This window comes from Lichenostomus cassidix, unplaced genomic scaffold, assembly GCF_008360975.1.
Source record: "Lichenostomus cassidix isolate B80296 unplaced genomic scaffold, HeHo_3.0 HiC_scaffold_43, whole genome shotgun sequence".
Taxonomy (NCBI): domain Eukaryota; kingdom Metazoa; phylum Chordata; class Aves; order Passeriformes; family Meliphagidae; genus Lichenostomus; species Lichenostomus cassidix.
The window spans coordinates 4462475-4490169 of record NW_028147635.1 but is presented as its reverse complement, the minus strand read 5'-3'; the positions used below and the strand labels follow the sequence as shown (position 1 = coordinate 4490169).

Sequence of the window (27695 nt, the reverse complement as noted above, 5' to 3'; positions counted from 1 at the left end):
TGTTGCTTTTTTTATTATTCACAAGTATAACTAAAAACAATGTCTGTGTGCATATGAGTGTGACAGTACTGCAGCAAACATACTAAGAGTGCTGTTTTAACTTTTTAAGCATTTTAAATTTGTAAGTTAAGTCTTTAGATAACGTTCTACCCAATACTTCCAGAGGAACAGAAGTTTTATTCTGTATTGAAAGCAAAGCTCCAAAAGTTTTGAAACATAAATACCTACACCTGAAACCAACAAAAAGAAGTTTTACTATCTTCTCCCCTGTGTCCTGTGTTTATGTCTGTGGACTCACAATTACTTAAAAACAAACATTTACTATAAATAGCAAAAAATAACCTAAAGCACAGAAAAATTCTGTTCTGCCTAAAGACGTTTTGTGCTGTGTTATAGTGAATATTTTAAACTACCTCTCAAGTGCCATTAAAGGTAAGTTTTGTTAAGTTAAATAAGTTTAAGTTTTATTAAACATACGTTATGTTATGTTTCAGTCAAGTTTAAGCAGTGTTAATTTTAAATTCCATTACGTTTGAGTTCAATTATAGTCAAGTCTATTAAGTGTTGCCCAATTTACTATTTATTAATTTTTAAGTTCCAATAATTTTATCTTCTGTTAAGTTCTATTAAGATTGAATTCTGTTCACTTTCAGTAATGTTAACTTTAAGTTTTGACAAATTTGTTTTTGTTATAATGCCTGATGGGTTTTTTGTCCTCTTTCCATTATACTTTTACACTCTTTTTATATATCCTTTTACCCTTCCCCATTCCTGTACTTTGTACTCCCTGTATCTCAACCCTATAACCCTTGTACCCTTGCCCTGCTCAGAATTCTTTGGGGAAGACGAAACATCCCCACAATCTCAAAAGCATGAAGCACCAACCTTGAACAGGGCCCCCATCACTGAGACATGTTTTGTAAACTAAGTGTAACCTTTTTGGGGGGAGGTAATTTCAATAAGGGGGCAATTACTTCATTTGTTAGACTTCTCATTGGAGACTTTTAAATAAGTATGCTTATCTAGGGGGTCCATAAATTGTATACGGGGGATATCGTCAGGGCTCGAGTCATCGTGGTACACCTGGAATCCTATTAAACCAAGGTAATACCTTTTACCTATACTGCGTAACTGTGTCTCAAATTTTTATCAGCATTTAAGGCATCAGTTATGTTATGCTCATTTAAAGAACACAGGTTTTCTACTGTGAAGATAAATTGAAGACTTAAGACAGAAACCTTCCTGATAAAAATTTAACCATGTGAACACACAATCTGTAAAATCCTTGCTGTCGTCAAAAATTCTGTAGATCCAATTATTCTACATTTGTTAGTTTATCCGACTATTCATAACAATCTTTGCAGTTTTATCTTCCATAAGCAGCACAAAAAAAAGAGTGAAAATTTCAAATGATGTTGCACGTGCAAAATTTCAGTTATTTATAATTTGTTTATAGTACCATTGATTATTTAGTTGAAGTTAAATAATAATGCCATCTACTTTGAAATGTTTCACATTATCTTCTGTTGTTGTCTACAAATACTGTATAATTTTAAAAATTTTTCCTAATTGTTATTAATAGAAGCCTGTTTGAAGAATGTTCATGGGAAACCCTCCCAGTTAAGGCCTAGGCTCTGGCCAAGCCTTAGTCCTAACTGGTTGAGAAGTATGCCACCAAACCCAGGTGTTTCTGCACCAAAAATGTAATCGAGTCACCTTGACTCGCTAATTTAGACTTGTAAAAGCTAGACCCTCTTCCAGGTAAACTTGAAATCCTTGCCCGGGAAAGGTTCTCCAAGCCCTGCCTGTGGAATGAAGTTCCCCAGCAATTGCAGTCCCTGGGTGATAGCAGAGTAGTTAAACAATTGATGATGTGTTTTCTTAATTAAGCTTATTGTTTCATTCCATGTATTGTTACACCTTTGTGTCATTTTCATCTTCTTATAGAAAGAAACACATCTTGCCAAAAACAAAAAGGGGGGAGTATAACCCCTCAAGCAATTAGACAATGCAATATTTACGCTAAAATTTTATGTATAGGAAAATGTAATTTCACTTTTTAGAACAGTTATTGTTACTGTATTGACGATTCTAGATGTTCTTGTTAAGGTCATTATGTGAATTCACTAACCTTAGCTTGCCTAATTTCTGTTGTTGTAGCATAGATTCCAGTGCAGCCCAAACCAAATTTGTGGGTCACTCTAGCCAACTTGACAGGGCAAAACGCAATTTGTCTCTCTCTTTCGTCACCATACAATCCCTTTTCTACCTGTTTAATTGGTGTGCCTTTAGACAATTGGCATGTCCTTCTCATGTTCCTACTTGCAATCAAAAGAATCTTAGTAGCACAGTAGGCAATTGGGACAAATGGATTCCTTTTCTTCCTATAGCCCCAAACGAGTCTCAAAAATTAGAGTTATTAAGAGCTGTACGAATAGATGCTTGTGTGACCTTTAACTGGAAAAGCAAGCAAGCCAAGCTAAAAGATACAGTGAGAAGTATAAACTCTAGCCTGACAATATACAGAAACGCCAGTTTGTGGTGCCAATATGCTTCTACTAAATTATCTGTGTCCACAAACTATCCTATATCGTTCCCAACAAGAATGTTCCTAATTTGCAGAGACCGCGCATGGCCTGGCATTCCTTCCAAATTACGAGGTGGACCTTGTTCCCTAGGGAGATTGACATTGCTGACCGCCAACACTTCAATGATACTAAATAAGACCCAACAACATTGTCGCACAAAACGAATGGCTCATGCTTTTTCCCCTGACTGTAAATCAAATGTCAAATTCTGGTCCCCTAGAGCCATCATAACTGCTTCCATTTTAGCGCCAGGAGTGGCTTCTGCTAAAGCCTTAGCTCAGCTAAACAAATTAGGATGCTAGTTAGCTAAACAAACTAATGCTACTTCTCAAGCCATTTCAGAATTGTTGCTTGACGTTGACTCAGTTAGACATGCTACCCTTCAAAATAGAGCTGCGATAGATTTTCTCTTATTAGCCCAAGGCCATGGCTGTGAAGAATTTGATAGAATGTGCTGCATAAATCTTTCTGATCACTCGAAGTCCATTCACCGGCAACTTGCCAAACGGCAACACCTTTCAAAGCAACTGCAAGTGGCCGATGACCTAGGACTTGCTGGGTGGCTGAAAGGTTGGGGAATTACTAGATGGTTCAAAGATTTATTTCAAGCAGCTGTACTCATTTTAATTGTAATTTTGCTATTTTTGACAATTTTACCACGCATAGTGCAATGTTTGCAGCAGATGTTAATGAGAACAATCAATCAAACCTGGCTTGTGCAAAAAAAAAAAGGGGGGAATTGTTGGAAAATGGTTAGCAGAACGAGGCCATATTGGCGAGGTGTGTGTGCAGAAGAAGATGCAGCATGCACAAACCAGCTATTGTTCTAAACTCTGAAGATGCTATTGTTCCTAACTCTAAGATGCTATCGTACATAACTTTGAGATGTTCTTCCCAAGAGATAGAGAGGAAAAGAGAACTAGAATTGTATCCCATGTAGAGGAAATAAGCAAAATAGAGAAAGAATCACACAGTCAGTAATTCAGCTTATGCTGGCAAAACTTTAGCTGATTCAAGTGAAACGTGCCTTAAGACCGCAGCAAATCAAAAAGCTAAGATAGATGTGCGCATAGACCAAACAGCTAATCATAAGTGCCAGTTTGTCGCGTGAATCTGTACCTGTTTTCTATAATAATGCCTGTCTTAGAAGAAATAAATGGAATAACACCATTATCTCTGTGAGAGTGTGTGTTATGTCCCGGCGACCTCTCCGACACATCCCAGCTCCAAAATTGGATTTGGTAAAATCATTGGTTTCCTAAATTGTATTATTCTGGCTAACTTACAGGTACCTCTCTTAACTTGCATTATAGTTCAAGCAAGCATTTCTTAACTTGCATTTTTGAGCTACTTTTATAGTTCAAGCAAGCATTTACCCCATAATTGCATTTTAGCTATTATAGTGCTGCAATTATGCATTCGTTGTGTGTCTATGTGTGTCAATCTGTTCTATGTTTGTATGTTTGTTATTTTCTGTATCTAATAAATGGTATTTTTAGACTAATCGGCCAAATATCAAAGATCCTTGCGAACAGCACTGAGTCTTGGGGAGTTAGCTACTCTAAAGCCTGGCAAACTGCAGAAACCCATAAAGCTTCTGTCTCCTATGCAAGACACCTGGATCAACCAGAGATATTTGGGGCTCAGTGCTGGAGTCCTACAAGGTCCAAAAATCCACCCAACCTCCCAAAACTAACCCCACGCGCAGCCCAAAATATTTGGCGCACCTCCCTTTGCCCGCTCACCCGCGGGATGCCCCGGCAGGGGCGATGGTCCCAGGGCTGAGGGTTGCAGACACAAAGAGCGATGGATGCACATGGGGATTCCTTCTGCTTCTCATGCTGCTCCTCCTCTATCCCTCCTCTTCCATCCGCTTCTCCCCCTTTATCTCTCCTCTTCCTCCCGCTCCCCCTTTTCCATCCCTCCTTGCCACCCACTCTTCATCCTACTCTGTCCCTCCTCCTCCTCCTCTCCTGCCAGTTTGTCCTCCTGCTGTTCTTCCTCCTGTTCTTTGGGACTCCCATCCTGGCTTTGTCTGCCATCAGCCCTGGGTCCATCCCGTGCTCAGCAGAGCATCCTGTGCTCTGCTGCACTCTCCGCTCTGCCAGCACTCTCTGATCCTTCAGGAAGGATTTGGGATTTATGCCAGGCACAGACACTGAACCTCACCCCAAACTGCCCCGGTTCCATTGCTGTCCCTTCAGTGCTGTCCCAGGGGAAGCAGGGACACAAACGAAGCCAAGTGCAGCCCAGCTGCCCGTGCTGATCCAGACTCTTATAAATTAGGTCTCAAAAAGCCAATCAGAGACGTGGATCTAATTTAAAAAATTTATTAATTAAAAAGCAAGCAGGTATCAGCCAAACAGCGCTGGGCAGCCGGGTGAGTCTCCTGCTGCACCCACGGCACCGCACCCCCAAGGATACATACAGCTGCTTTTATACAGTTTATATTTCTTGGTTGTTTGTGATTGGCCGTTGAGATGTCCGGGTCTGCGCAGTCTGCGTTGTGCTGTTGCTAGGTGACTCCTTATTGCCAGGGCCGAAAGCTCTTCGCCTTCCCTGTAGGGGGCTGTACAAACTTGTTGCTTGATATATGCTTGCAGGCATAACAGTTATGAAAAGGCTAAATGTGCTCTTAGCTTCATGCAAAGAGAACTATCCCAACAAACCAAAAAAGAACTTCCTCAGGGAGAACCATCCCAAGTTAAAAAGCCCCCTGCTCTCTTCAACGATTCATGAACTATACTTCATGTAATTCATCACACAGACGAGCCCCAGGGACAAGGTCCTGCAGAGCCACATGGAGCCCTCGGCTCCTGGCTGGGAACGGCTTGTGTTGTGGCTGCCCCAGCGGCCAGAGCGAGTCCTGAAGCTCCCCCAGCTCCTGCAGCAGGACCCAGGTTCCACCTTCTCTGCCAGGCCCTGGCCAGGGGCCAGCACATCCACTGGCTCCATGCAAAGGGGGAAGACAAGAAGAATGGATTGGATGCAGCCACCAAGTTCCTTGAGCAAATTTTTCAGGAACATCCAGACCTGACCTGACGTTTGTAAAGCTGCAGCTGGCAGAGTTCTGTGGTGCAAGAGACCCAGCATAGGAAGAGAAGACTTAGAAGGCGCTGCAGGAGAAACACCCTGAGCCTCAAAGGCCTGGAATTTCTGCTGGAGAAAGTTCTTCCAGAAGCTGTGGCAGGAAGGAGTGACCCTGAGCAGGGCAGGTGCTGCTGCTGAGAGGTGCTCTGTGGGTCACGGCTGCTGCCAGCTCCAGGTCAGCCTGGGGACAGCTCTGGAGGACAATTCCCAAAGAAGGTGAGCCAGGGATTACTGTGAAGATAAGGAGCTTTCCTGAGACTGCTTCAATTTCCTACTCAGAGTAGGATGGGGAGGTTGGGGAATGAGAGAAGTAGAAAAGGAGTAATGTTTGAGCATTTACTGCAAGTCCTGATGTGTACCTTTGGGTGCTCAGTGTGTCTGCTGGGAGCCTCCTGACGGGCCTTCAGCCACTGCTCAGCCCATGGACAGCAGCAGCAGCACCTTTGCAGGGCCCAGCAGGGCTCTTGCGAGCTGCCCTTGCCCACCTGCACACAGAGCCTCCCCCAGGCAGGGCCCTGCAGACAGGCAGGTTTCTGTAGGGCCGGGCAAGTGCACAGAGGGTGGGATGGGCTCTGTGAGCATTGACAGGGACAAGGCTCCTCTCAGGAGGAAAATGTGCAAGCACAGGGAGATGATGAGGGAAGGTGAGGGAGCTGAACAGAGCAATGCTGTGGGCAGGAGGGCACTGTTGGTGTGTGGGAGGTGCCGTGCACAGCTGGGAACAGGGAACACTGTCCTGAGTGCCAGGCTGTCCCTGCCCTGCCCTCTCAGGCACAGCACCACAACACCTTCCCTTGTTTCTGCACTCCTCTGATTCTGTCACTGTTATCTGGTGCTCTCAGGGAGGCTCTGGGGTTTACAGCAGCTGAGGCGGGCACTGCCCTTGGGATTTCTCCCAGGTAGGTATGTCCATGGGAACGGGGTGTCCAAACCAAACTTCCCTGTGACCTGTGGGGCTGTGGGCAAAGCAGTCCATGGGAAAGGGGAAGGAGCTGAGCCTCCCTCCCTGAGATGCCATCATGAGTACACATGGGGATTTCCTTGCTGTGTCCTTCCAAGCTCTGAGCTTCCCTCCTGGGTGAAAATCTGTGCCAGAGCCTCTTGGAGTTCCCTGAATGTCCCACGGGGAAGTGCAGAGATGCCACAAGTGTGGAAATGCTGTTTGTTAAAAACAGTCTGTTGAAGTTGGCTGTCACAGGTGATAATTAATTGCTGGGAGGGGTTATGATCAAAGCGTGGTTCTAATGGTTGTTGTTGATATTGTCCATTTGTTGAAGGATAATTAGTTTGTTGCACATGGTTGTATTTTTGGGCAGTTGACATTGTATCTGTTGTAAGTTAATGATTGTTACAGTTTAGGTTCATAGTATATTTCATTGATAGGGAGGATTAGAATGTTCTAGAATACTGGAAATGTAATCGAAGCAGGTGTTTGAGTGGGATTTTTGCATAAAGGGATAAATGCAAGAAGATCATGGGGTGAAGAGTGAGCCTATGGCAAGACCCCAGACAACTCGAAGCAAGTGACAAGCCAATGGAACGGACTGACACAACCTCCAGCCAATCACCTCGGACCTTGGGGGCAGCCTTAAGGGCTGTGATAGGACGGGGTTTGTGGGGAATGAAGAGTGGCTGCACGGCTCTCGGGGCTGTTTGGGTGCAGGTTGTGTGAGCAGCAGTGTGCGGTTAGCTTTGCTTGGTGTAAAGGTAGACAGCCATTCTAAGCCTCCTATCGTTGTTTGTACTAAATAAATGAGCAAATAAATTCTTTCAAAATTTAAATAGTGAGAGGACCTTTCTCACACTTGGGGCAAGGATGTCAGATCTTTCAGCAGGCTCTTCCCAGGCAGGCTCTAAAAGCAGAATAGAACAGCACCGTTAGGCACAGCACAAAGGAAGCACTGGGCTGATCATTTCAAAAACTGCCCATGCAGTGAAAATTCACAAGTGATCCTCAGTACCCCGGGGTGCAAACAAAGCCCGCTCGGGCCGAGCACAAGATCCCCACAGAGCCCTGAGCAACATCTGGAGCCCAGCAGGGCCTTGGAGGAGGCAGGGCGAGCCCCGGGCCAGGTTCCAAAGGGGCTGCGGGGCTGGGGGCGATGGCGCCGAGTGCCCTGCCCGTGTGTGCCCTGGGCTCTGCGGCGCCACCGGGACACAGCCCGGGGCCGGGGCTCGGTCCTGCTGCCCCCAGGGCGCTGCCGAGGGCTCCCCGCCCGCCGGGGCCGGGGCGGCGCTGAGGGAGCGGCGCCGCCATTGCTGCCGCCATTGCTCAGAGGCGCTGAGGGGAGCGCGGCTCCCGCCAGCCCTGCTCGGCTGTGAAAGGGAGAGAGAGAGAATAAAGACAGAGAGAATAAAGACAGAGAGAATAAAGACAGACTGTTTTGCTAAAGAAAGTCTGTGCAGTTCCGAATGCCTTCGGACACCGGCCCGAATGGCTGTGCTCGGGTGTATGAACATCGCCACTCGGCTGCCCCAGAGCAGAAATCCCCTGGGGAGATACCGGGACCGATCGTGTGAGATGGGACGCCAAACACTCGGGGTTTGGTGTCTTTGGGATAAAGAAACTATTTTTTTAGTCTGTTTGGGGTAGAAAGTTTGTTCTGATTGCATTAGTCTGTTGTACATGGGGTTCAAAATGCATAACAAAAAGAAATTATTATAAATAGGTGTGTTTCAAAAGGCGTTAAGACTTAGGAGTAATATGTCGACTGACAAAACATTCAATAACAAAAATGCTATACTATAAAAATCTTTCTTCTGCAGTTTTATCAGTGGTTGTTGCATTTTAAACTGCTAAATTTTTTTGTTTCCTCTGATTTGCTTTATTTTGCAAACATTGAATTAAAATGAGCAACATCTAGAATAAATCAGCAATTGGATACAAAGCTTCAGAATAAATGTGGAAGTATCAGAGGATTCACGTGCTTTAGACGTGTGTGTACATGTCTGTGCATAAAAGCATCGCTCCTTTTCAAGACTGCATTACAGCACAGAAGTAGTAAAATCACATTTACTCCTGTTTTCACAAGCTTCCCATGAATCTACATGAAAGTCCAGTGAGTGGTAGAACACAGATCAAGTGTGGTTCTAGGTAATCTATTTTTACTCAGATTTCCCAAGTCCTTACACTGCTTTAAAGTGCCAACCTGCAGGTGGGACACACCTGATGTCCCTGGAGTCTCTGCTCTGGGCTGGAGCCCTGCAGGGCATCTCCACCAACAACAAATCCTTTTCCCACTGCCTGAGTCTCCTTTGGTATAGTAAAGAAGGAGATGAGAATTCCTGCCTTCTCTCAGGATTGCATAAGCCATCAAATTTCCCTCCTGGTGTTGCCATCAAATTTCCCTCCTGGTGTTCCCAAAGAGAGGAATGTTGGCCCATGGACCCTCTGCTGTTGGATATTGGGCAAGGGAGGAGGGAGACACTTGGTTGTCCCTGCAGACAGAAGAAATGGATGATCATCCAGTCCCAAATCCTGATTTGGCATTTCTTTGTCATCCTTCAGTGATTCTTGTTTGCTTTTGGAAAGCAAAGAGGAGGAGAGAGTCTAAGAAAGGAAAAACCCTGCTGTACTCCCTGACAGGAGGTTGTAGCCAGGTGGGGGTCAGGCTCTGCTCCCAGACATGAAGTGACAGGACAAGAGGAAAGGGCCTCAAGCTGTGCCAGAGGACGTCCAGGTTGGCCAGGAAAGGGTGGTCAGGTCTTGGAAGTGTCAGGAAAATTAATCCACAAACACCAAAGGTTTATGTCCAAAAAGGAGACAGAGGAGTCTTGTAACTTTATTCATTAATAAAGGGAGAGGTCATGGGCATTTCCCACGTGGCCTCTCAAATTGCTAGAGGACGCAGCCTCTTTTTATCCTAATTTCCCAATCGCATTTCCCTCTGTCTCTCCCCGTTGGCTGAGGTACTCGAGAGGTACAGACTTCCCTAATTGCCTAATACACATCCCCTTCTAAGATACATTCCCCCTGCCTTCTTCTTTTCCTTGTGTCTCTGTTCTTTTAGTTAAATCCAGGGATTTAACACAGTCTTGGGTAAGTCAACCAGAGGAATTCCTATGGAATTCTTTCCCATTCTTCTCTCTCTCAGTATCTGGCTTTATCTATCAGCAGGCCCAGTTTGTTTATAAAGACACTCCCTTCTCATTCCTTTCAGTAAGACATATATATAATTAATACATTGAAATATTAATTGAATACTAATAATAAAGCATAAATTACATTATTTTTTAAATATATATTGGGATGTCAGTCCTGGGTGGGCAATGTCAGACATGGTGAGTTTGGGGATGAGGAGCAGGTTGTCCAAACAGGGTCAGCCCACAAGAGACTCATTCTACATGCCCAGACCTCCTAAGGAGACATTCAGCATCAAGATCACTTGGGGAATGCTTCTATCACCGCTTCATTGAACTGAAAGGTAAAAAAATACTCATTTGATTAAAAGTAAAATTCATGAGATGCACTTTGAAATCTCCCTCCATAACAGCACTCCAAACAGACTCCAATGAGCTGCACAAGCCCCAGCCCTGCTTTCAGGGAGGTCACCCAGCGCAAAGCCAGCCACGGCACCCTGAAGGTGCCCACTGCACTCTCTTGTATCCATGCCTCAGGAATGCCAGGAATGCCCTTGGCCCAGAGGGCGTTGCTCATGGCCCCTCTGGGGCTCAAAGCTGCTGCTCTTCTTGCTCACTCTTGCCTAAAGCCACAGAGCTCAGCCTCCCCCCACCAACAGGACAAAGGTTCAATAGCCAGGCAGTGGAGCGCACGGCCTAAGGCTGAGGGGCTGGGGCCCAGTCTCGAGGACAGGGAGGGCACACGCCCAGCCCCACAACTCCTGGGCCCACAGCTCTGAAAGGCCAGGACCAGGGATACATACCTGATTTTGGGGGTCCCTCCAGCCATCTGCTGAGGGAGATGCCTTGAGGAAGCACCAGAGCAGCCAGGTGGCAGGAGCAAAGTGGCTGCCCGGGGGCTGCTTCTGGCCTCTGACCCCCAGTTCCTCAGGGCTTCCCAGCACCCCAGCCCTGCATGGGCCTCCTGTCCCCAACCCCTCACACATCCCCCTCCTGCCTTCCCACTGCCTTGTCCCATCAGGGTCTCCACAGCACCTCATCCCTTCAAAGGCTCCCACTGCCCTGTCCCCTCAGGGTCTGCCCCAGCCCGGCCATCCTGCCCGGCAGCGGCACAGCCCCGCTGGAGCTCCAGAGGAGCTGCAGCAAGAGGCACCTTGGAGCCCTCGGCAATCCAGCTGGCAGCACACAGGCACGACACAGATGGTGCTTCCTGGCTGGCAGAAGGCTTGTGGCCATCTCCAGGCACAGTCTCGCAGGGATCTCTGCAGCTCCAGCCTCTGCCCACTCGCTCTGTCAGAAGCTTAAGGGTTCAGCAGGACCACCAAAGGCCAAGGGGCTTCTGGCTACTTTCCCTTCCACACTGCACACCCGGGCAACCTGCTGAGCACAAGCACCCTTTTTCCCCCTCTTCCCCTCTGCCCTGCAGACACTGGGCACCGAAAGGAAGATCCTGGGAGTCTGTGTATTAGAACACATTCTATATTTACATACTTAAAAAACAAAGGAAATGCTTAAAAACCAGTTCCCCGCAGGCTCAGGTGGCCCCAGAAGACGGAGCAGACAGATCAGCTCTCCACAAAGTGTGGAGTGGATCGCACAGCTTCAAGAAGATGGAGAAGGGAGATCCCTCTAGTGCTCTCTTGATGTATAGTGTCTGCAGAGCCAGGTTTGAAATAGCAGGGCTGATGTCATTTGTCATGTGTTCAAGGGCTGAAAGAGAGAGGAAGAGAGCCACGGTCAGAGCCTGGATCTGCAGGGACCCAAGGAGACCCTCCTGCCCGGGCAATCCCAGCCAGGTCTTGCCATGGCCAGAAGGGAGCAGGGACCAAGGGGATCAGCTGGAAGGTGCTGGCCACCAATCCCCCACGTGCCCCTGAAATCTCCCTGTGCTCTGCCCAGGACGCCCCTCGTCCACACAGGGAGCACAGCCCTCCGCAGCCGGGGCAGGGATTGCAGCTGCCTGCCCAGCGATTGCATCTCCCCCTAAAAAGCCCTGCTGACGCCTCGCTGCCCTCACTCACCTAGGCAGACGAACCGGAACTGTCCTGACTGCCCCCTCAAGCGTCGCCCGGCCATCCCTGGCAACACAGAGCCTGTCACAGCCCCAGCGGCACAGCTCCCCCACAGCGGCGCCGCCAGCCCTGTGGCCGCATGGCCTCCTGCACCGGCAGGGCTCAGCCCGAGCCCCAGCCAAATCCTGCCGCCCGAAGAAGGGCAGGCTGCGAGAGGAGGGCGGCAGCAGCCCCGAGGGCAGGCGGGGCTCCACAGCCCCGGGCCGGATGGCGCTGGCGGGGCAGCAGGCGGGGCTGGGGCCGAGCTGCGGCGCGGCGGGGAGGGAGCCCGCGCTCATGGCTCACCGATGAACCTGATGGCTGCCTCTCGCAGGGGCTCCTGTGGACTGTCCAGGTACGGCACGGCCTGGTGCAGGTGCTTGACCCTTTGGCTCAAGTCCTCTGCCAACTGGAGAGAGAGGGCGCCAGGAGGGAATGTTTGGCGTGGGCTCTGCCCCTTGGCCGGGCTCTCCCTGCAGCCAGCCCTGCCCTCCCCTGCTCGCACAGCCCAGAGGTGCGGCCAGCAGCCGCTGGCACTGGGCTTTGGAGGGGGCAGAGGGCCGGGTGCTGCCCGGGGAGCCTCTGTGCCGCCCCTCTCCACAGCCCAGCTGGGCTGGAGCTCCATCGGCACCTGGCTCAGGGCCAGAGCAGCCTGGAGAGGAGCCCACATGGCCCCGGGTGCAGCAGTGGGCAGGGGCACAGCTGCCAGCCCCACGCACTGAGCACCGTGATCAGGGGCGTTCTCCAGGCTGAGGCTTCCAGGCCATCCTTTGGGGCTTCCAGGCTCTTCTTACCAGGCACTCGCAGAACTGCCACAGCTCCTTCTTCTTCACCAGCTTCTTCAGATCGTTCCTGTTCAGGAGCTCAGTTGCACGAAGCAATGTTGACCAAGAGACGTGGAGAGCAGCAGAGACACAGAGATGGCACCACAGCCCAGGGCACAGGACCATTGTCTGTGTGCCCAGGCCAGGAGGCTGCAGCCTGCGAGGCACCAGGGCAGGAGGCAGCTGAGCCCCTTCGCAGGACACCAGCAGCCCCTCAGTCCTTACGTCTGCCACTTCCTGGTTCTCATCGTGGCAGTGGAAGAAGAGTGGCAGCAGGCTCTGATGCACAGGTAACTTGAAAGGCTTTTTTCCCTCTTCCACTAAATAATTCATGATTTCTTGAAAGAGGATCATGGAGAGAAGCTGCACATGGCTATGTTCCTGTACGAAAGGAAGGAAAAAGAATTCAACATTGGAAGCTCCAGGCACACCTGGGCACAGGCCTGAAAATCCACAGGGCACAAAGTGTCCGGGCAGTACCCAGTGCCCGTGGGGGCACAGAGCCTTACACTGTCAAAGAGTGGCCGGAGCGCCTCAGCCAGCTGCAAGGCAGTGGGGCTTGATATCAGCCTGTCCTTGTCCAAGACTGTAAGGCTGAGTACAGTGAGTGTCATTGCAACCATGTCTCCATCTGTGTCCCACAGGAGCTTCATGAGGTTTTCAGTCAGGCTCCACATTCTTCTGGTCTATGCAGAACACAAGTCTGTGAAACCCCAGCCTGCTGCCGTAGGGCCCAGAGGCCAAAGGCCTGTCCCGAAGCACTCGAGCAGCTGAAGCAGGAGGCAGGAGAGCTGGGAGCAGCTGCCTCAGCTCCCAAAGCCCAGCCAAGCCCAAGCGGCTGCGTTCCCCAGCCCCATGCTGCCAGCATGGCTTGTGCCACTGTCCCCTTCTCACCATCGAGGGATCGTAAGTGAGCTGGAGTAGGGCCCTGAGAACCTGGCGACGCCTCTCCCTGCAATCACCCTGCAGGTTCTTTGCCATGATCTCCAGGATGCTGTCACTGCATTCACCCAAGTCCAGGCACTCCAGGATCTGAAAGGTACAAGGCAGTGACGGGGTGCCAGCTGGCAGGAGCCATACAGGGCTGGGCCCAGGCAGCAGCAGAGGCCATGGCTCAGTCCCAGGCAGCCAAGAGGGTAGGGAGCTGGGAGGCAGCTGAATGAGGCAGCACTGGCCTTCAGGCTCACCTCCACAAGGAACACCAGGGCGGGAAGATCCCAGGGTGACTCCTCCCTGCTGAGCAGCCTGAGGAGGTGCAGTGCAATACCGGAACACAAGCGTGTGGATGCACAGCACATCTTGCTGGAGGTGGGAAAAGGAACCAAGACCCTGAGGATGGAGGGTAAACCTCTGCCAGGCCTGACTCACACAGGTCTGGCCTTTCCCTACCACCCTGCGAGCAGACATGGGAGGCGGCTGCTCCTGGGCCTTTTCCAGTCTGCTTGGCCATCTCTCACTGACAAGGCCCTCTGGCCCATGACCAGGGGGCTGTGAGGGGCACACCAGGCACAGGGCAGGAATGCCAGGGGCAGTGGGGAGAAGGGGTTTTCACCTGGCCAGCACATCCACGGCATAGTGCTGGGTGTCAACACAGAGCAGTGTGTCCCAGCCACACTTACATTCCATTGCTACCACCACATGCTCACACTGGAGAAGGCAGAGCAGGGCCTTCAAGGTCTGCACTGCAAACCTGTGTGCAGAGCAAAGCCCAGGTCATGCTGGCAGCACTGGTTCCTGCCCTGGGAACATGGGAGGGACAGGAGGACTGGCATGGAGCACCTGTTGGGGTTGGTGGCAAGGCCATATTGCTGCTGGCATTCCTTCCAGAAGGTATCGACCTCCTCTGGCATATCCGATGTGCTGAAGAGCACTTGGAAGAGCAGATGCACAAAGAGGCAGAGGAAATACACAGTCACTGCATGTGGGCAGCAGGGCACCTGGAGAATCATCCAGATCACCACAGTTGCCTGCAAAGGACAAACCACCCTGAGACAGCGCTCAGTGCCGAGGTGTCCATGGGGCAGGGCCTGAGCGTGGGAGGGAGAGGCCAGGGGAGACGCAGGGGGAGCACCGGGCCTGGTGCCCCTGAACTGCCCTTAGCCCAGGTTTTAGCCCAGTGCCTGAGGCAGGGAGATGAAGTGGGGGAAGGAGGATGGAGAGCTGCTGGAGAGGCAGCCTGGGGACGAGCAAAGGCCAATTCCAGGAACTCACAGCCAGGGCAAAGACAGGCATGTTGTCCCCATCAGAGGTGCACGTGCTGTGCTCTGGCCAGCTCCCCAGCACATCGACAAGTGTCCGCAGCACTGGCTCTGCAGTCCTGCTCAAGGACATGATCATCCTCCACATGGTCATAGCAGCTCTGTGGAATCAAAGCTCTGTGTCAAATGAGTCTTCACCACCAACCCTGCCTCTGCCCACTGCCACTCACTGGCAGGACCCAGGCAGCCCACCCCTGTGGGGACAGGCCCCTGAGGGGCAGGGAGGGAGCATGGCAGCAGGCTTGGGGGCTGACATGCCAGGGCTGGGAAATGGAGCCAGAGGGCCCTGGAACTCTCCGTTTGTCAGACACCTGGGACAGGCTCCACAGGGTGATGGGCTGGGGATCTCTGCGCTCTCTGGGCAGGTGGGTCCCGTGCCTATCACACAATGGGGCCACGAGCAGGAGAGTTATCACCACATCAGCAGGGTGTGCTTTGGTCAGTTCCAGAAGGGTCCTGTCCAGATTGTGCTCCCCAGACTCATTGGACACAAGCCACTGGTGGATGTACCTCACCGTGGCTGGCACCTGGAGAAGGCCCGGGGAGAGTTGGAAAGCTGCCAGAGGGAGTAATGTCCCCAGCTTCCCCAGAGAAGTGCTTCCCTTCCCACCACACTGGGATGCCCTCAAAGGCTTCAAGGGACCAGTGGGCGTGGCTTGGGAGGCCAAGGAATTCCTGGGGGGCTCCAGCCCTGGCCAGAGGCTGCTTACTTGCTCTGGAATGGAGACACCCTTCTTCACAAGCAAACCCAGCATGGCAGCACTGGGGTCAGCAGAGTTTGCCATGGACCCAGTGCCCATGTCACTGGTCTCTTCCTGCCAAATGCACTTGATGAATTTGCAAGTTATGGGCAGGAGAATGAAGGGCAGGAAGAGAGGGAAGTTCCATGGAGTGCTCCAAGTGCAGTGCTTGGCTGAGCAGGGACAGCAGGCCCAGCCCAGGTGGGGATGGCTGCAGCTACCTGCGCTGTTCTGCAGAAGAGGACACGGGCAAGCTCCTGCTCTTGTGTCTGGTCCATGCCTGCATCTGGCAAAGAGTGAGTGCAGCCAGAGCTGAGGGGCTGCAGGAGAGGCCGGAGAGCACAGGCCAGCCCTGCACTGCCCAGGCAGGGACAGCCCCGGGATGCCCAGGGGATGGAGCACGGCTGTGGGGGGTGGCAGCCCTGGGCCCTCTTCCGTCTTGCCCGTGGACATGTCCCCAGCAGATGGGATGGGATGGGATGGGATGGGATGGGATGGGATGGGATGGGATGGGATGGGATGAGATGAAATGGGATTGTTGGAGAATGGTTAGCAGAACGAGGCCATATTGGCGAGGTGTACGTGCAGGATGCGGTGCAGCGTGCATAAACCAGCTATTGTTCCTAACTCTGAGATGTCCTTCCCAGGAGATAGAAAGGAAAAGAGAGCCAGAATTTTAACCAACATAGGGGAAACAGAGCAAGATTAAAAAAAATCACACAGTCAGTATTTCAGCTTATGCAGGCAGAACTTTAGCTGATTCAAGTGAAATCGTGCCTAGAAACTTGTAGCCAACCAGTAGGCTAGGATGGACGCATGAACAGTGCCAAGTAACCAATCATATGTGCCAGTCTGTCACGCAGACAGTACCTTTTGTCTATAATAATGCTTGCCTTAGAAGAAATAAATGGAATAACACCATTACCTCTGTGAGTATGTGTGTTATATCCTGGCAACTATCCGGGATGGGATGGGATGGGATGGGATGGGATGGGATGGGATGGGATGGGGCCAGGCTGGCTGCAGGCACCAGCTCTGTGGCCCAACTCTGCCACTCACCCTCCTGCATCAGCGACAACTGCTCCACCTCTCCAAGCTATTGTGCTGGGGCACCTCCAGGGCCTTCTTCCTCCTGCTTCACCCAGGCCAGCTTGGGCACACTTGGGGGTCTCTGCTCCATGTCACTGACTGGATTTAAGGCTACTTGCAGGAGGAATGCCTCAAGAAAGCTCGGGGTCAGCAAGTCCTGCAGTCATGCCTTGAAGGCACCTGCAAGGGAAAAGTCTTGGGAAGGCTACAGGAGAGCAAGTCCTGCACTCTGGTCTTGAGGGCTCGTGCCAAAAGGACAGGAGACTCCTCGTCAAGGATTGTGGTCAGCAAGTTCCACGGTCTGGCCTTGAGGGCACTGGCTGCGGGGATGGGAGATGCCTCGGAAGAGCTCCGGGCACCAAATCCCACAGTCTGCCCTCGAGGGCACCTGCAGAAGAGAAGCCTCGGGAAGGCCACTGGTCACCAAGTCCTGTGGTCTGGCCACGAGGTCACCTGCAGGAGAAATGCCTCAGAAAAGCTCTGGGTCAGAAAGGAACAAGTGTGCTGTGTGGGGGCTCCTCACGACACCACTCTGTCCCGTCCTGTCCCATCGCGTGCTCCAAGCACAGTGGCATGGCTGTGTCGTTGCCAGCACCTATGTCATGACGTGTCACAAAGGGCCCTTGGACACCCTGTCCCGGTTCCATCCCACGGTGATCATGCTGCACCGTGTCACAAAGGGCCCTTGCACACACTGCTGCCTGCCCTGGGGCTGCCCCCAGCCCACCCAAAGTGGCCCAGGTTGGAAGGAATCTGTTGCCCCAAGCATCTAAGGCAGCCAAACAGGAACCTTAGGAATGGCTCAGGCAAGAAGAAAATGCTGCCCTGCTCTGTGGGCTCAGGGCAGCAGAAGGAACCCCCACAACGGGAAGGACACAGGGCCTTGCACAGAAGCTGTCACAGCCTCCTTGGGACAAGTCCCGGCTGCTGGCCATCCTAAACACAGGGGTGTGACACACACAAGGAACATGTGGGCCAGGGCACCCATGCTGCTCTGACCCCTGGGGCCTGGGGAGCACTGCAGTCAGCAGGTGTGGCAGAGTCCCTGCCGAAGCAGACCTGTCAACCCCTGAGCCCTGGCAGTGCTGGTGCCCGTCTGCTGCCCCAGAGGCCTGTGCTCCCGGGGGGCTTCTCTGCCAGAGGGCAGACAAAGCCAACATGCACTGGTGTCTGTGCTCCTTCCTGCAGGTGGCTGTTGGCAGGAGCACCTGCAGCAACTGTTGGCAATGCTTGGTATCTGTCAGGTGATGTTGAGCCTTCCTGGAATGATTCTTTTTCATGGAAGGGATTAGCAGTAGCACAAGAACACCATCAGCTGCTGAGGTTCACAGGACAGAGAGATTCCACAGAGACATTGTGAAGTTTCCTTGGGCTTTCCCAACTGTTTCTTGCACTCGGGGAAAAAAAGACTTTGCCCAGCCTCTAGTATTGAGTGCTCCACTTGCTGCGTGTCTGGCTGTGGCAGCTCCTGTCCAAACACAACTGGGTGCCTGCTGAGCACAGCAAGGGACAGCCACACACAGGGAGGTTCCCCAGGGAATGTCAAGGGAGTCACCTGGGGAAGTGCAGGGGGTAGGAATAACTGTGGGAGGAAAAGCTGTTGTGTGTCTCTGATGATGGTGCCAGCACCCTGAAGGAGCAGCCCAGGGAAGCACTGGAAGCAGATGTGTCCTGCCCTTTTCTGCTGTCAGATGGACACGGGACAGACTTGTTGCCACAGGTCCACAAGACTAGATGCAGGAAAAATGCAGGGCCATGCAGTGCTGGTAGGGAATGGCCTCCAGCAAGAGCAAAGCAGGATCCTCTAGCAGCAAAGCCTGTGCCTGTGAAGCAGACCATCTCCTCAGCAGACACTGGCTCTGAGGTACCAGAGCTCTGTGTCAGGGGGGCCTCGGCCGCAGCACTGTGGCCTGGGCAGCTGCAGAGGCCCAGGCTGGCCGCCAGCCCTGCCTCTGCCCACTGCCCCTTGCTGGCAGCACCCAGTGGCCGTGCCCTGGCAGGGCCCCCTTGCCCTCCTTGTCCCCAGCCAGCCCAGTCTGGGCACCTCAGCAGTGTCTCCACCCTCCCTCCCACTGAGGCTCAGCCTCGAGGCCTTCTGCCACAGGCATGGCAGGTACCTCCGGGAAACACCAGAGCAGCTGGCTGGGCTGTCAGGAACAAGGCAGCTGCCTGGGGGCTGCTTAGGGCCTCTTGACACCCAATTCTTCAGGGCTTCCCAGCACCCCAGTTCTGCAGGGACATCCTGTCCCCTTGTAGCCTTCTGCCACCCACCCCTCACACATCCCCCTTGTGTCTTCCCACTGCTTTGTCCCATCAGGGTCTCCACAGCAGGACCACCAAAGGCCAAGGGGCTTCTGACCACTTTCCCTTACACATTGCATGCCTGGGAAACCTGCTGAGCACAAGCACCATTTTTTCCCCTCTTCCCTTCTGCCCTGCAGACACTGGGCACTGAAAGAAAGATCCTGGGAGTCTGTGTATTAGAACACATTCTATATTTACATCCTAAAACCCAAAGAAAATGCTTAAAGAAAAAAGGAGTTCCCTGCAGGCACAGGTGGCCCCAGCAGACAGAGCAGACAGATCAGCTCTGTTCCTCCTGCAGCCCCAAGCCCAGGTTGGTGCTAAACAAAGGGCACTGGCTCAAAGTCATCCCCCGGAAGGGGCTGTGCACCCCCTTTGCCCCCTCCCCAAATTCCCTCCCAGGGAAGCAGGAGCTGGGTCAGGAGGCCTGTGGGGAGGGAAAAGGGATGGGATGGGGGGTCACACACCCTCTGGGGAACACACATGACCCCTGGGGATTCCCCCTCACCTTCTCCCACAGTGCCAGGAGGATGAACCCTAACATGGAGCCCCTGAACCTTGGCAGCATCTTGTGGAGTAGTGTGTGGTGGCAGCTTTCAGGGTCTGGGAGGATCACAACTGCCTCAAACCCCCTCCCAGTCCCCTAGCCACTCCCAGACCTCTCAAACCACCCCACAGCTCCTCCTAGGATCCCCCCAAACCACTCCCTGCAATATAAATGGCCCTAAGAGCTACCAAAACCCTTTCCATCTTCCCCAAGACCCACCCAAATTCACTCCAAACCACATAGCCTGGCCAGGACCCCAAAACTCCCTCAAGGACTCTGCCAATCCCCCTCACAGTACCACAAGAGCCCCGAAGAGCCACAAAAGCCTCTCCCAATCCCCTCAGGAGCCCCTAAACCCCCTCCCAGCCCGCCATGACACTGACCAGGAGATGTTGGTGGACAGGAACATCCACAGCTGGGAGCAGCATGGGCACTTCAGCAGCAATTTGGGCACTTTGGGGGCCACACCCCAAATGGGGAGACCCAGGCCAGGGACTGGGACACATAAGCGGAATTCCTGGAGAACAGATGGGCTCAGGTGGACACGTTCTGCTGGCACAACTATGAGATCATGGCCCTATCCTCCAGACTGGGCAGCCCCAGAACATCCAAATCCTCCTGAATATCCCCCTGAACCCCAAAGTCACCCACAAATCCCAGGAAAATGGTGCAGCTTTAGATCTTTTTGTTTCATTTCTTTCATTTTACCCCAATTTTGGTTGTTTTAACAGGATGAAGAAGGAAATTATTTCAGTTAGAAAATACATCCAGGATCATCCAGTGTTGCTTGATGCCACTGGAAGAAACAATTGGACACAGCATGTGACATTTTTTAAGGGATGTAACATTAATAAATCAGCTCTTCCCAATGAATTTCCGATGTTGATCTGAGTCCTGATGGATGTTCCTGCCCCTGTGTTTGTCCAGGTGGCTACAGGAATCAGGAGGACATGGAAGCCACCAGCCAGGTGTCTTCCTAGTGTGGGTCACTGGGAGTGAGGGTCACAAGGGCTCTTCCCAACGTGTGTCATCCAGTCGGGGGATGAAGTTGAAGCAGTGCATGAAGCTCTTCCTGCACTCCAGGCACTCGCAGGGCTTCCCTTTGAGGTGCAGAATTGACTCCACAACTCAGATAGTTATGAAGTGGGTATGCATTTATTCCAGCTGGGGTGCATGGAGGTTAGCCCCTCCAAAGGCATGCACACCCGTCAGCAGCACTTCACTTGGTTTATATTAGGTTATAGGTTACATATGCATAAAGTTACACAAATCCCCTATACAAATTCATTACCTATCCCCACTTCATATTATAATGAGTTCAAAGTTCATTTAAATATGCTCACGCAAGAGCAGTGTCACAGATTAATTGAGGCTGAGGGTCCCAAATGATTAATGAGGGTGAAATCGGTAGTCTTCCTCATGATGAACTGTTCACCCTGTTCCCTTGCGCATGCTCCCTTGGTTCTTGGTCCAAGTCCAAGCCTGAGAACCAACTTGTACCAGTTCTGGGGTCTGAGGGAAGGATGTTCAGTCACACTCAGTAGTTTTTCTCAATTATTTGGCTCTCTTCTCTCTATCCTCTCTGATACAAGGTAGGCACAAAATCATTAAGCGAATAATAAATTGTCTTCACCATGCAAATCTTAGTAAATCATTTATCCAATCTCTGGCCATCTAAATCAGTTCAAAAATTATTTTTATTATTATCCAGCTTCTAGTTCTCCTAAATTAATAATTTATAGCTCACCCTAAATCACCTTACCGGTGGCTACGCTAGTGTTGGAACAAGTGAGAGCTCCTGGTGAAGCTCCTCCTTCCTCAGGACACTCGTAGGGCTTCTCCCAGGTGTGGATCCTCTGGTGATGGATCAGGTTAGACCTGTGGCTGAAGGTCATCCTACATTCCCCACACTCATAAGGTCTCTCTCCAGTGTGAATGTGCCGGTGGGTGATGAGGGTGGAGTTGAGCTTGAAGCCCTTCCTGCACTCAGGGCAGCGGAAGGGCTCCTCCTCTGTGTGAATACGCTCATGGATGAGGAGTTCTAAGTTGATCAGAAAGCTCTTCCCAGACTCAGGAAACTCGTAGGGCCTCTCCCCAGTGTGGATGCGCTGGTGGGTAATGAGGTAGGAGTTGAGCTTGAAGCTCTTCTCGCAGTCAGGGCACCGAAAAGGCCTCTCCTTTGTGTGAATCTGCTGGTGCTGGAAGAGATGATCTGAAACCTCTTCCTGCACTCAGGACACTGGTAGGGCCTCTCCCCAGTGTGGATCCTCTTGTGACAGCGCAGGTTAGAGCTGTGGCTGAAGCTCTTCCCACATTCCCCACACTCAGAGGGCTTCTCCCCATCATGAAGATGCTCATGGAACTCCAGCTCCAAACTCTGCCTGAAGCTCTGAAACTCTTCCTGGCACAGGGTGTGTCTTTCCTCGTCAGAGCACGCTGGGCTGGGTTTGCAGCCCCTCTTTGTGCAGCATCCCTAGGGTTTTTCCTCCCGGTTGGATTCTTGTGACATGGAGCTGCTAAAAATGGCCTCTTCTACGAGGATCTGCCATAGAGACTTGTCCTCCCTGGTCTCTGTCCTCAGCTCACTGTTTGGGGGAGGAAGGACAAGGAGACAATTTGGGATTTGCGTCCATGCCAGAGGGAAGGGGGAGGGAGATCCCCCAATCCATCCCTATCAGGACAGAGTCAGCAGCAGCGTTGTCCTGCAGCCGTGGGCGATGCTGGGCTGGGAGATGGAGGAGAAGAGAGGAGGAAAGGTGCAGTGACTTCCTCCTCACCTGCCTGGGGGTCCTGGGGCATCTTCCTGTTCCTCACAGCCTTCTCCTCCATCCAGACAAATTTTGGGAATCGGAAATCCTGGTTTGGGTAAAAAAAAAAAGTGTGAGTGCCTTGGGTTGGGGGTTTCTTCTGCCCAAGTCCATCTCTAGAAGTCAACGGGTGTTTTGTGTCTATAAAATCCTCCAAAAATCAAGAGTGAGTCCAGAAAAAGCCTCCCAGGAGTTCCCCCTTTCCAGTCTCCTGTCTTTGGGGTTCTGGGGTTCCGCCTTTTCAAAGCTGCTGGGGTGCCCGTGGGTCCTGGGGATCCCCCTTCTCCTGGGTCCAGCTTAGGAATGCTGTGGGGTTTCAGTGCTCCCAGGGATCCCTTCTTCCCTGATTGTGCTTTGGCTCCCAGAGCTTCCAGGGTCCCCCTCTTCAGGCTCCCCCCACTCCAGGCACTTGGGGCTTCCCCCTTTCCCCATCGCCCCTTTCAGTGTCACAGTGTCCCAGCCCTGCCTCATCTCCAGCCTCCCCCACCCCTCCGGGCTGCCAGGGGTCCCACAGCTCCGGTATTGCCCCTCTCTGCTCTCTCCACTCCGGGAGTCCTGTGTTCCACCCTCCCAGCTCTCTCAAGGATCCCCAAAACTGATGTCCTGTCCTGCTGATACCAGGAAATTCCCACATGGACCCTCCCCAATATTGCCCCAATGTGCAATTATGGCTCAGCTTTGGAGTCCTGCAAGATGAAACATCCCCTCTGGCCCACAGCATCCCCGCCAGAGACATGCAAAGATGTCTGGTATTCCAGTATCTGCAAGTTCCAAAAACATCTCTAAAAAGCAAACCCCTCCCAAAGACGCCCGAATAGATTTTGGGTGAGCTCCCCCTCCCTGGTCACCTGTGGAATGCAGGGGGAGCCGTGATCCCAGAGCCAGGGGTGCTGCAGACACAGTGGGTGGTGAAAACTCATAGTTCTCCTGCTCCTCCTTTTCTTGCTCCTCCTCCTCTCTCCCTCCTCTTCCTCCCACTCCTCCTCTGCTCCCACTCCAAAACCCCCTTCCCCACTCTCCTCTGCCCCATGGCTGCTGCAGCACAAGCTGCTGGGTGGGGGGAGCCCCCCGATCAGCTCCAGGGATTGACAGGGGGCTTAGGGACCCCCAGTGCAGATCCACCTCCCCCAGAGCCCCAGGGAATTGCTCCGGGGATCGAGTGCTGGGGGACAGGGCTGGACCCCCATGGAACTGCCCTGCTTCCATCCCAACCCCACCCTTCCCTCCCCTCTCCTACTCGTTCCCATCCTTCTCCCAATCCACAGAACCCTCCCGACTCCATTTGGGTGCCCCATCCCCCTCCCGCTCTCTTTGGGGGTCCCAGCCCCCTCTTTTCCCTTGCCCTTCTGCCCCTTCTCCATTGTCCTCTCAATCCCCAACCCCGCTCACCCATGATTGGATTTGGGGGTTCCAATGCCCTCCATCCCAGTCTTGGGGGTCCCAATCCCCATTTCACTCCCTTTGGGCTCCCAGCCCCCGCCCCCCTTCTTACCGTGCCCCCCGCTCACCCCGCGGCCGGGGGGACTCCCAGCGCCACCAGTAGGGCCCCAGCTGCCCCCACACGCTCTTCCTATGCCCCGTGCCGGTTTTGCAGGTCCCCAGAGCCCCCAAGCAGCCCAAAGCGCTCTGCCCTGGGGGGTCCCCAAAGCGGCCCCGCCCCGCGCGGCACTGGCAGCACCAGTCCGGAGCAGTGCGCAGGGAGGGAAGGCAGCATCAGCCGTGCCCTGGCAGGGCCGGGCAATGCCCGCGGGGCTCCCCCCGCACTCAGCCCCCAGTTGCCAGGACAGCAAGAAGGGGCCCGGCCTGGGCGCCCCCCACCTCCCCCCTCCCCAAATTCTGCTCCCGGGGGGCGTTGGGGGCGAGGGGGGGTGCAGGTGGGGTCAAGAGGTGCCGGAGCCATGTGTCCCCCCGCTGCCAGTACCACCCCCGAAGGATCAGGGGTACCCCAAAACTCCCTCACAGCTGCCGGATACCCCGCAAGCCCCTAAGGAGTGGGGTCCCCCTGGCTTCATCACCCCCAACCTTTGGCTGTCTCATCCCAGGCCCCATCCCAGCCCCATCCCACTCCCCCAGACTTCATCCCACACTCCAAACCACATCCAACCCTTCCCAGGCCTCATCTCATCCCATTGCATCCCATTGCATCCCATCCCATTGCATCCCATCCCATCCCATCATATTTTGCCCAGCAGTTGCCACCAGGCCCACCCAAAAAATTTGCCTCTAGGAGACACCCCAGTTTCCTCCCACGTGGAATTGCAACTCACATGTGGAGTCATGCATGATCCAAACATCTGCCTCCTTCCCCCCTACTCTCTAAAACCAACACCCTCTGGGCAACAAACGGAAACATTTAGGGTTCGGTGCTGGAGTCCTACAAAGTCCGAAATCCCCCCTCCCAAAAAGAAGCTCAGGCATAGCCCAAGATATTTGGGCTGAGCTCCCCCTGCCCACTCACCTGTGGGGTGTCCCGGGGGGGGTGATGCTCCCGGGGCTGAGGGTTGCAGACACAAAGAACAATAACTCCTGATGTGTACCTTTGGGTATTCAGTGTGTCTGCTGGGAGCCTCCTGACGGGCCTTCAGCCACTGCTCAGCCCATGGACAGCAGCAGCAGCACCTTTGCAGGGCCCAGCAGGGCTCTTGCGAGCTGCCCTTGCCCACCTGCACACAGAGCCTCCCCCAGGCAGGGCCCTGCAGACAGGCAGGTTTCTGTAGGGCCGGGCGAGTGCACAGAGGGTGGGATGGGCTCTGTGAGCACTGACAGGGACAAGGCTCCTCTCAGGAGGAAAATGTGCAAGCACAGGGAGATGATGAGGGAAGGTGAGGGAGCTGAACAGAGCAATGCTGTGGGCAGGAGGGCACTGTTGGTGTGTGGGAGGTGCCGTGCACAGCTGGGAACAGGGAACACTGTCCTGAGTGCCAGGCTGTCCCTGCCCTGCCCTCTCAGGCACAGCACCACAACACCTTCCCTTGTTTCTGCACTCCTCTGATTCTGTCACTGTTATCTGGTGCTCTCAGGGAGGCTCTGGGGTTTACAGCAGCTGAGGCGGGCACTGCCCTTGGGATTTCTCCCAGGCAGGTATGTCCATGGGAACGGGGTGTCCAAACCAAACTTCCCTGTGACCTGTGGGGCTGTGGGCAAAGCAGTCCATGGGAAAGGGGAAGGAGCTGAGCCTCCCTCCCTGAGATGCCATCATGAGTACACATGGGGATTTCCTTGCTGTGTCCTTCCAAGCTCTGAGCTTCCCTCCTGGGTGAAAATCTGTGCCAGAGCCTCTCGGAGTTCCCTGAATGTCCCACAGGGGAGTGCAGAGATGCCACAAGTGCAGGGATGCCACAAGTGCAACCGTGAGTGTCCTTGGCAGAAGGGGATGCTGGGACCTTGCTGAGAGGCCTTTGGATAGGGTGAGACATTATGTGATCCCTCTACTCTCGGCAGAGTCTGCTTTCTTCCCAGGGTGACAGGGGAGTGTGATTGTGCTCTGATGGCAGCCAAAGGTGCAAACCCAGGGCAGTTGGGAACAAGCCAATCCAGCCCCTCACCTTGCCCTGAGCCACAGGGAATCCCTTTGCCTCTCACATCTCTCAGTGGCAACCTCTGAGTACAGCAGAAATGCAGGGGATTTCTTAGAGGTGGTGCCCGTGTGGTACCGCAGGCGCTGAGCATCCCTGCGGTTGTGACAGCCCATGCCACAGCGATGATTGCAGCTGGCACTCACTCCAGGTGCCGTGGCCAGGCAATGCCCCAACCCCGTCCCCCTGTCCCACTGTCCCCACGGCCGAGCAGGTGGGACACGTCGCCGCGTGCCAGGTGACCCTGTCCCTGTCCGCAGCCCCGGCAGAAGCAGCGGCTCTGACCTAGCAGGCGGCGGCGATGTCTGGCGAGCTGCACCAGCGGTGGGCAGGGTAGTCACAGCCGGGGGCCGCCCCGAGGCCATGCCGAGCCCAGAGGCCGCCAGGGCCACCAGCACCAGGACAGCGAGCAGCACCGTGGGGGCCATGAGGATGCCGCCGGGGTGACGCGGAAATGAGCTCGTCCCAGCGGGGACTTTTAAAGCTCGGCTGCGCCCGCCTCCATGCGCCCTTCCGGCTCTTCCTGCGCCCGGCCGGCCGCCTACTGTGACGCCTCCGACCCACGTGGGGCCTCCTGGCTCCGGCCACCGTGTCCCCGCTGTCCCCGCGGAGCGGCCACAGGTCGGAGCTTTGGGCTCGCAGCCACTGCTTCCCCGCAGGTTGAGACAAGTCCGGGAGCGAAAGCCAGTGCGGAGCAGCCACGCGTGGAGTTCCCCAAGCAGGGACACAGTTATGGCTGCCAGGGCAGTCCAAACCACCCCGAGCTCAGTTCTGGGGTGAGTGAGGAGGAACGTCGTAGTTCCCCCCGTTTGCAGCCGCTGTTTCCAGCCGGTTCTCAGCCCTGCTCCCCATGTGCCGCAGCCCTACAAACCCGGGGAGCACCGCACAAAAAAAAAAAATCCTCTTACAGTAACAAATACTGGGTTTACATTAGTAAACATCAACAGAAAGAGCAGAGAGCACTACTGCTGGTAACGGACAGCTTGGGGGGCAGGTTATTCTTTATTGCATATACTTAGAAACTAGAACCTCACGCAGCCACCACGTCCTGTCTCAGCTCAAAGCCTCCGCTTGCACCAGAGCCCTTGGAGGGGTTACATGGAGGAGCCTGGAGCCCCCTGAGCAGGGACACAGAGGGACAAGCCCCAGACTGTGCCCTGGGGAGCAGAACAGCCACATAGCACCCACGGGACGTGGCTGTGTGGCTCGGCTGAGGGACGTGGGGGTCACAAGCAGCAAAGCGCAGCCCAGCGTCTCAAAACACAGCTGGGTTCAGAATGATCCAAAGCAGCAAAGGACAAATCACAACGAGCTTATGCTGGGGGAGCTCCAGGCTGGGCTTCCACCCCGGGGAGAGCAGGGAAAAGCTGCTGCTCGGGGAGCCAAGTGAAGCACCATCAGGGAAAGACAGCCCTGTGGAAAGGCATCTTCCTCCTCGTCGTACACAGGACATACAAGCAGAGCCCTGTCAAGGACAGGCCACCAGCAGGTGGGGAAGGCAGTGCTGGAAGGTGCAGAGGGGTGACAGTGACCCCCCATCGGCTGTGGCTGGGCAGCAGGAAGGGACAGCATGGGGAGAACAACAGAAATTCAGCCAAAAGGATAAAAACACAGGATAAAGAGAAGCTGGAATTTCCCTGGGCAGCAGAGCCAGGTGAGCACCAAGCGAGTGGTGACAAGTGACAGCTTGAAGCTAAGACTCTTCCAGATGCTCAGCAGGTCCTGGCATGAGCCAGGTTATA

General features: G+C 53.4%; 1 protein-coding gene, 1 long non-coding RNA gene and 2 pseudogenes across 2 annotated transcripts in view; 3 read left to right on the top strand and 1 right to left on the bottom strand.

Annotated features, from left to right (window-relative positions):
* LOC146421259 (uncharacterized) overlaps nucleotides 1-5197 on the top strand; it is a 29963-nt pseudogene extending 24766 nt beyond the window's left edge.
* Nucleotides 1-27695, top strand: part of LOC146421252 (uncharacterized) — a 194659-nt gene that overhangs the window by 35583 nt on the left and 131381 nt on the right. The gene's annotated exons all lie outside the window — the stretch shown is intronic.
* Nucleotides 12105-14990, bottom strand: LOC146421258 (maestro heat-like repeat-containing protein family member 6). Its single transcript, XM_085047696.1, has 9 exons — nucleotides 14845-14990; nucleotides 14413-14600; nucleotides 14186-14323; nucleotides 13821-13935; nucleotides 13528-13665; nucleotides 13143-13319; nucleotides 12859-13014; nucleotides 12604-12672; nucleotides 12105-12218 (listed from the first exon to the last, which is right to left on the bottom strand). Exons 1-9 carry the CDS (start codon nucleotides 14983-14985, stop codon nucleotides 12105-12107), a joined length of 1236 nt encoding a protein of 411 aa, XP_084903822.1. The 5' UTR covers nucleotides 14986-14990.
* The window catches only part of LOC146421257 (uncharacterized), a 20757-nt pseudogene continuing 19518 nt past the window's right edge, over nucleotides 26457-27695 (top strand).

Bases quoted from the DNA above. Each gene is read 5' to 3' on its own strand.
- LOC146421258 (XM_085047696.1), bottom strand. From the start codon at position 14,985: ATGACCATGTGGAGGATGATCATGTCCTTGAGCAGGACTGCAGAGCCA. The intron at 13,936-14,185 runs GTGAAAACCCCT...TCCCACCTCCAG, and splicing joins GCCGTGGATGTGCTGGCCAG to CAAGATGTGCTGTGCATCCA. The intron at 12,219-12,603 runs GTAAGAAGAGCC...CTCTCTCTCCAG, and splicing joins GGCAGTTCTGCGAGTGCCTG to TTGGCAGAGGACTTGAGCCA.